At 51.2% G+C, this 8370-nt stretch overlaps 1 protein-coding gene across 1 annotated transcript; it reads right to left on the bottom strand.

Moving 5' to 3' along the window:
• Nucleotides 1–2575: 2575 nt before the first annotated feature.
• Nucleotides 2576–8364, bottom strand: BARHL2 (BarH like homeobox 2). The gene is made up of 3 exons (XM_030869329.2): nt 7423–8364; nt 5436–5661; nt 2576–3647 (listed from the first exon to the last, which is right to left on the bottom strand). Exons 1-3 carry the CDS (start codon nt 8027–8029, stop codon nt 3335–3337), a joined length of 1146 nt encoding a protein of 381 aa, XP_030725189.1. The 5' UTR covers nt 8030–8364; the 3' UTR covers nt 2576–3334.
• Nucleotides 8365–8370: the final 6 nt, after the last annotated feature.

Below are 8370 nucleotides of genomic sequence, written 5' to 3'. Positions count from 1 at the left end.
CCCTGTTTTGCCAGTCCCCAGCTTAATCAAAGGAGAGATCCAAATGGAGTTAGCCGTGGAGTGCCCTTCCAACACCAGCTGAAGGTGGGAAAAAGAAAAGAAGTGCAGCTCCCAGGGCCAACAGACCTCTGAGCCTCCATAACGAACTCTGGATCTCCCTTGTGAAAAGACCTTTGTCTATTATCCTGTTCCTTGCTTTTTGGAAAACTTGGTGTTGCACTCCTCACCTTTTAGCCAACACCGGTACTTTGTTGGGCAGGCACGGACTGACGGACCCCTTTTGAGGGAAAGGACTATGTTTGCATTTGACTTGTAAGCAATAGTTTGGGGATGTTTGAATAGAAGGGCACCTGCTGAGGTGGTACTGCTGCAGAAAGAAAAGAATGAAAAGAAGGAATCCAGCACTCAACTTTCTTCCGGACAACAGTCCCGCCATCACACACACACACACACACACACTCCTTTCGCCAACTTCTGTGCAACAGGAAGTAAACAACACAAATGTAGAAGGGGAATTGACACTGTCAGCTGGATGGTTTAGGGGGTGAAAGAAAACATGCCTTTGAAGCGAAAGCACATTTGGGAGGACTCTGGTGGATCAAGCCTAATTGCTAGCAGCAGTGGAATATGAGGTTAATTAGGAAACCTTGGTCTCTGTAGACATAGTGCTTCCCCCTTCATTGTCCACCTATGGAGTCCAAGTTTGGCCTTGAGAGTGAAGGAGTAGCTGGCAGGCTCCTCAGCAGAGTGGCTGGCAGGCTGCTGGCGGGCTGCTGGTAGCAGATGGGTGCTACGGCCTGGTTTGTATTTGAAGGTTTGTTTATGTGCATTTCCCAACTGGACTTGAGGTCATTCTTTGTAGGGAACTTAGAATGTGTTAGCTCCAGTGAATTCCCAGGTCCCCCTTTTTCCCCCCGAAGATGACCAGCCCTGGGGCCAGTACATCGAGAAGCTGTAGCACCCCCAAGCCTTGGAAAGTGCCTTTTTAGGCCCAGGCCGACCATTTGTGAACTATTTAAGCATGATTGTAAAACCCAACAGCAGCTAAGACAGAACAAGGAGAGTCTGCTGAGTACCCAGGCAATGGGCATTCCCACCGGACACAGTGGCACCCAGCTTCCAGCCCAGCCCAGCTGTTTGAGTTTGTCCCAGCTCAGCAGGAAGAAAATGAGAAGGGCCAGTCCAAACACTTTTGTTAGAATCAAACAAGACCAAGACCACTTTTAAAGCAAATTGATGAGCTGGAGAGAAATCTGCAAACCACTCCCTGATTAGCCCAGGTCTGATCAAGGCGGGGGGGGGGGGGGGGGGGCAATTTCCTCCTGGATTTCACCTTTCTTTCCTTCTTCCTTCCCTCTCCTCCCCAACACACACTCCCATAGCACTCCACATTTTTTAAAATGTTTTTATAACTCTACTAAGATTCAAACACCAAAGAAAGTTGGAAAATGGGTCTGGATGTGTTTTAGCTGCAGGTCTTACTCCTTTGACTATGTACTAGGGCAGAAGTGAAGATAGAGATGTAAGGAAACCCAGACCGGGATCCAACTCTGACTACTCGAGAAGTGACCTTGGGGCTGGGGAAGGTGGGAGAAGCCCCGGAAATGTACACACACACACCCCCAGTTCTTCCTCACTAGTTGGGAGGCGGAGTGCTGAGCCTCTTGGGAGCTAGTGGGGGAGGGGGGCCTGCGGCTGAGGTCCGGCTCTGGCCTAGGTGCTACGAATACGTATACACTCATTCTCACACACACACTCACACACACACACACACACACACTCCCAAAGCAGGGAGCCGGCCTTCACTACCCTCTGGGCAGGGCCTCTCATTTTGCAGTCCCAAAAGATCCAGGGACGCGGATAAAAAGCCTGGCACACCTGTCTTGGCCAGAGTTGCACTCCGCTCCAGACATCCCAGCACAGCCAACTCACTAGGACAAGAGACTCGGCTCGGGGCTAGGGGTTGGATGCCCGCTAGGGAATGAGAAGACCAGGATCAAAGCACAACCAGGGTTTGTTAGCTAGGCCTCTCGAGACCCCCCGGGCGCCCTAATTGCGCGCCCTGCAGCCTCCTGCTTGCAGGCTGTCCTGCCGCGCGGGCGCCCGGCCGTGGGCTGCAGAACAGCTGCGAGGCCCGCATGTCCGCCCGCCCGCCCGCAGCCCAGCCCCTGCCGGCGTCTCCGCTGCCCAGCGCTCTGGACCCTCATCGCCCCAGGAGGAGCCCTAGAAGAAGGAGGAGGGGTGGACAGACCCGGTTCGGCTGGGGCTGTCAGGCAGGCCGGGACAGCAGGGAAAGTTGGACGCCTACTTGGCAAGCACCAACAGCCGACAAGCGCCTCACGAACTGCTCTGAAATCATCCACTTAAAAAGAAAGAAGTTCACACATATCGAATAACGGCTCGGAAGAGGCCACCGTGAAAAATGGAGCTGTGTTTATACAAGTCAGCCCAACATCTTTACAGATTTTGTAAATTCCTAATATTCCGGAAGGGATTTTGTTTTCCTAAACCAAGTGACACACTTCATCATAGTACATTCTGCTTCAGTAAAATCAGCTCCCTTGGATTTCATCGCTTGTTAAAAAAAGATAAACTTTATTTCTGTAATTTTCAATCACAAAAAAATCTATATTTTTGTCTAAGCATTTATTTTACTGAATCAAAAAGACATGAAAAGAAAAATCATGTTTTACTAATGTATATAAGTGACTTTTTTGGACAACATATAATAAATATGATATATCACTTATCACTCAGTCTTTCCAATGTACATTTTTTTTCATATTATGGAGCATGCCACTTTTCCAAAAGAAAAAAGGTCATGAGAAATCAGTGCAAAGTTCTCAGTTACCCTCCTCTTTTCTCTGGGGCAGTCGGAATGTCCACGGCAACGCCCTCTGCCTCGGAATTTGAGGCTGTTCATCTACAATTCTCTCTGCCTGTGTGGTTTCCTCTCCGTGCCCTTCTTTCTTCCCTCCTTACCCCACCCCCCTCCCTCCCTCCTGCCTGTCCCTAAAGTCATTTTTTAAAAAGAACTTGAGGTTTTGTTTTTGTTGATGTTTTCACTTACTGGTCGCACTTTGTGTGGAGTCGGCGTTTTCGCCAGTCACACTCCTGTGCGGGAGCTTTCCAGCCCTGTCTCTGGGGGTGGGGAGATGGAGAGTGGAGGGCTGGCTCCTCTTTGGGCCCCCCCTCCACCCGCTGGTGAGTGTCTTCCTCTCTTACTTCTTTGCTTCCCGGTTGGCTGCAAGGGAGGCCGGACAGCCTGGTGCCGGGAGAGGAGGGGCAGCTGTCCGGGTCGGGGAGGGGACAGGGAGGGACAGTGACTTGCTCTTCACCGGGGATGCGGGGTGCCTGGGATGGGGTTGGACAGGGGATTGAGGGCCGGCTGTCCCCCAGGCCCCAGGCCGTGGATGAGCACTCGGGGCACCAGGGGCCGCTGCAGCTGGGGATGGGGTGCAGGAGGAGTCCGGTACATGCTGCTGTACATGGCGGCGGCGGCCGCCGCGGCGGTAGTACTGTCCATGCTGCCCAGCAAGCTTGGGTGGTAGAAATAAGGCGACGGAAACATCCTCTGCAGTGCCGAGTAATTCCCTGCCTCGGCCAGCAGCTCCAGGCCCACCGCAGTCTGCCGCTTCCACTTGGTCCTGAAATAAAAGCAGGCGTGCGTGCACCCTGCAGCTGTGGGCAGTGCCCAGGCACCAAGGCCCGTTCTCCCCCCTCACCTGCCTTCTCCTCCTCGGGGAGCACAGGAAGACTTAGAGAGCGCTGAGAACCAGGAATGAAGCACACTCCTTGCCCCCTATCCCACCCTCTCCCTCCCAGAATCACCCAAATCCAAGTCAGTTTCCCAAACGATGCCATCAATGTCTGAGACATTCATAAATAAAATTCTCCAATCTTTGCTACCTTTTCCTGACTTTTTCCTCTGACGTTGCCCCCCCCTTATTGTTTGGCTACTGCCTGAAACTTTCCTGGAGGCCAACGGAGACTACTCTTTCTATAGGCAGTCTTCTCCCTCCTCCTCTAATTTCCTTCCCCAAGTGGCTGCCCAGCAATCCCAGAGTGTCTGCTCTCTGCCCCTCCCCCTTTCCTCCAGGCTGAGTGAGAAGAAACCGTAAACAAAGGGACACAGAGACTCCTGAGCCTTGGACCCCTGGCCCTCTTGGTCCCCAGGGCTGTGGAGACACATCTCTCTCACCAGCCTGACAGGACCTTACGGCAGGTGTTGGGGGGGCGGGTTATGAGCCAGGAAGGTGACAAGGGTTTCAAAACGGAATTCGTTTGAGGGAGGACTCTCCCATGGGGACAGTACCTCGGGGCCATTCCAGGAGGGGAAAAATGCATTTCAGGATCTTTTCTCCTCTGAGAGAGAGTAACAATTAAAACCTGTGATCAGCTCTTCTCGGTCCCCTCCCTCCCCCACCGCACCCCACTAGAAGAAGAGGCAGCAGGCCTCTGCTCAGATGCCTCCTTCGGAACGCAGGGCTGGTGGGCCCTCCATACCCGGCAGCTCCAGCCAAATTAATAAACATGTCGCCCATTTTAAATTGGCTACAAATGACACTAATGTTTTCCGACAGAATTAGGGTGGCTGAAACCGTATGTAATGAGACAGAAAATTATGGTAAAGATGACAACTGGATGGGCATTTCCAACCACACTTATGGACGATTAGAACACAAATGAGAGAAAAGGAGGGGGAGAGAAAATCGAGACAAGGGAGACAACCGTCAGGCTTGGAAACTCGGCATAACCTCGGCCCCAGACTGCACAGGTTGGGTTGGTTGGGTTCACACTGCAGTTCAGGGGCCTACAAGTACTGCCAGCCCCTTTCCTAATTTCCTTTCAAGGGAAGCCGTGGTTCCTGGAGGGCTCTGAGGTGGCCAGAATAGGGGACAGACCCTCAGTCTAGATGCCTGACCGGCTGCCAACTCTACCTCTCCCAACTGCCTCACAGGAAAAGCAAGGACTTTTAAGCTGAGGCCAGTGGGTCAGCTCTTCCAGGATGGATACAGCCAGACTGTGTGACCGGCTATAGATATTTGGAACCATCCTGGGGCAGGCCCAAAATGGTGCAATGCACAGGTTTTGTGGGCCTGAGTGTTTCCTACACCGATGTCTCAGTTTGAAAAGGTGTGGCTTGATTGATTTGGGGGCAAAATGGGGTAAATTTCAGCCACTCAGGTTTGAGGGAGAAACTAGCATATGTTAAGGACACTTAGAAGTGCAAAATTCTCCAAACTCCAGCTACCCAACGATCCCTTTCACCTTGGAGGTGTGGCTAATCCCTCCTCCAGCCAGAAAGCCCCCGACTGCCAGCTCAGGGCCCTCTGCGTCCTTAGTGTCTCCGAGGCCAGGAGGGAAGAAGATTGGTGTAGTAATCTTGACCTGGATGGCCAGACGCCTTTGCTCTCCCACATAGCCTCCCTTACCTGCGGTTCTGGTACCAGGTCTTGACCTGGGTGTCAGTGAGATTGAGCGCAGCTGCCAGGTCCATGCGGTCCTGCACACTCAGGTACTTCTGTCGCTCAAAGCTACGCTCCAGTTGATTGAGTTGGTGGTCGGAGAAAGCCGTCCTGGCTTTGCGAGGTTTTTTGGCTCTCACAGGGGGACTCTCTCGGCTACTCGTAATCTCCCGGTCTCCTTCCTCCTTTGTTCCTACATAGAAACCCAGACACGGCCGTAAGGTAGCCTGGAATGGGGAAGGATGGAGTATCCTCCTGGCACACACTTCCACATTCCCAAGCCAGCTGCTGGTCTGGGGGTGGGGGAACTATACTCTGTCACCTTCCTTATAAACATACTTGGACCTTAGCCAGTATGGAGGAAGAGGACCAACTGCTGACTAGGGAGTGTGGAGCCTTGTGCAGAGCTCCTAAGAGGGTTCCAAAAGAGTGCTGGATCTTCCCGTCTTTGGAAATGAAAATGAAAACAAAAATACTTTATGATAAAGGGTCCTTTTCTTAATTGTTTCCTTGACTGGGGGGAGACCCTGTCCCTTCCCATTACTGTTTTCACCCTGACTTCATATTTTCTTATGTGTTAGTTTTTAAAAGGTCTTTCAACTTTTTTTTTATTTTTGAGAAGGGGGCACTTTTTTCATTTTACTTCTCCTGTTTACTAAAAGTTATAGGCGTTTGTTTTCCTTTTTTCAGATGCACTTGGGAAATGTTGGATCAAGCTCTCTGCAGCTGCTTGCATCAGGTCTCTTAAAGCTTCAGAAAGAATGTCTCCCAGACACTGCGTTCAGCTCAAAATCACTGAGCCCATCCAGGTGACAGCCCAGAGATTTCCGGATTCTATTTGTCAACTTTGGTTTTTTACTGAAATGCTGGGAAATCGATATGTCAATCCCTCTGTTTGTACCCGTTTTTGCTGCGCTCCTTGATCTTCCCTGCAGGAAGAACCATAATCTCTCTAATTGACCCACTGGGGAGGTTGGTGCACAAAAAATCGCCAGACCAGACTGTACATCTGTTTTGGGCACTATTATGCTAATGATACAATAGTAAAATGAAGAGGCAATATCCTACCTTCCAGACAGTCGGCACACACCTTTCCCAGAGAGGACAAAGATTAATAATAATAATAAGCTTATCAGTAAAGGGAAAAAAGAGAACTCTCCTCATATGTTAAAACTCTTTTGCTATGCAAAGACCAGAACACTTATGAAATTCTCTGGGGACAAGGTGGGAAAAGGGAGTTGAAGGACAATTCCATTGCCATCTTTTGATTTTACAAAAATAGATATCCAATTCCATAAAATTTTACTTTCATAAATGCTACCTCCCAATTTACTTGTAAGGGGCCAAAACTCTTACTGAAATACAGATATTCAGTTAGCACCATGGGGTAGGAAGATTATTTTTTTTTAATTGGAACTCTATAATTTTTTACCGTGTGGCCTTCCCTATATTAATCACGATCTAATAATTTTTTTAAAAAAGTTTCCCTGTTAATCGCTTCGGAATTTTTCCCTTCGCTGTATCTGATAATTCCCGTTCCAGTGTTCAGAAAATACGGTGTGTAGGAAGAATGGAATGATTTGCATTAAATAATAAGCACCACGTTGTGATCACACCCCTAGGCGATATGAAACACTAAAGTATTTACCGTCAGATACCCTCCGCCTCTGCCCCCTTCCTAATAAATTAAAATGAAGTAAAACAAAGAAAGGAGCTGGATGGCGGTGAGGGTTGGGAGGTAGAAATGTAACAATAATCAGAACTTGGGACGAGTCTCCAAATCGCACGCCCAGGCCTCCCTCCCGCTTGCAGTTTTTGACCGTGGCGCTATCGCCTTAGAAGCTGAGAATCGCCTTCGAATCCCAGCAGAGATTCGCGGGAGACAGGAGGGGAGACAGGGAAGCAAGAGGAGGAGAAGCTAGACGGCTGAGGGAGCCAAGGCGGCGCGACTCACCGTGGCATTTGATGTCGCTCTGGGACTCTTCCCGCTTGTCGAGTTTGGTTTTGCTGTCCTCCTGCTCGAGCTTTGGCCTGAAGCTCTCGTGTGCTGCGTTGCTCTCCTGCTTCGGGGTGTGGTGGGGAGAGGAGACGCTGGTGCTGTACGGTGCACACGCCGCCAGAGGTTTGCTGTCGCCCAAGATGTCCTTAATTAAAAAAGAAGAGGTGGAAGTCCTGGGGACCGAGGCGGCCGAGCCCAGCTGCTGGGCGGGTGGCTGCGGCGGCGGCGGTTGCGGCGAAGGCTGCAAACTTTGCGTGGGGGCCGCGGCTGGCGGCGGCGGCTGTTGGCTGTGGTGGAGGTGGTGGTGATGCTGGGGGCCGTCCGCTATCACATGCGGTTCCGGGGGCTCCATGGCGACCGAGATAGGAGAGGAAGGCGCCGTTCCTACAGTATCAATCTCCGAACAGGGAGACGGAGTGGCCTGACTCCTAAAATCCGCGGTCCTGGCCTCGCCGAGCGGGCGGAAATCTCCATTCATCATGCCGGGGCTGCCCGAACTGGCACTGGACAAAATCGTGTCTATTCCAAAACTCGACCCGCTGGCCCCTTCCATTGTTGTCATTTCTACATGAGGTCCACGCCACTCCGCCGCTCCGCTGCCGCCCCAACCAAGCAAAGGAAGCTATCGATCGTAAAGCAGAATAACACGAAACAATGTTGTCGCCGCTTAAAACACAAACAAACAAAAAAAGTGGGGCGGGGAAGGAAGGAAAATTGGGAGGTGGCAATCCGTGGACACTTGAGACACTTTTTTTTTTTACCCTAATGCAAAAAGTAGGAGTTTTGGGGAAAGGAAGATGGGGGGGAAAGTTACAAAAATTGTTGAGGAAGCACCGAGCGTGCGCTCCAGGAACGATCGCGCACGTGGCGCGGCGGTGGCTGCGCAGGAGAGCCAGACGGAGG

The sequence above is a fragment of the Globicephala melas genome, chromosome 1 (assembly GCF_963455315.2).
Source record: "Globicephala melas chromosome 1, mGloMel1.2, whole genome shotgun sequence".
Classification (NCBI taxonomy): domain Eukaryota; kingdom Metazoa; phylum Chordata; class Mammalia; order Artiodactyla; family Delphinidae; genus Globicephala; species Globicephala melas.
Note: the sequence above shows the minus strand (reverse complement) of the source record. Positions and strands in the feature narration are given on the sequence as shown.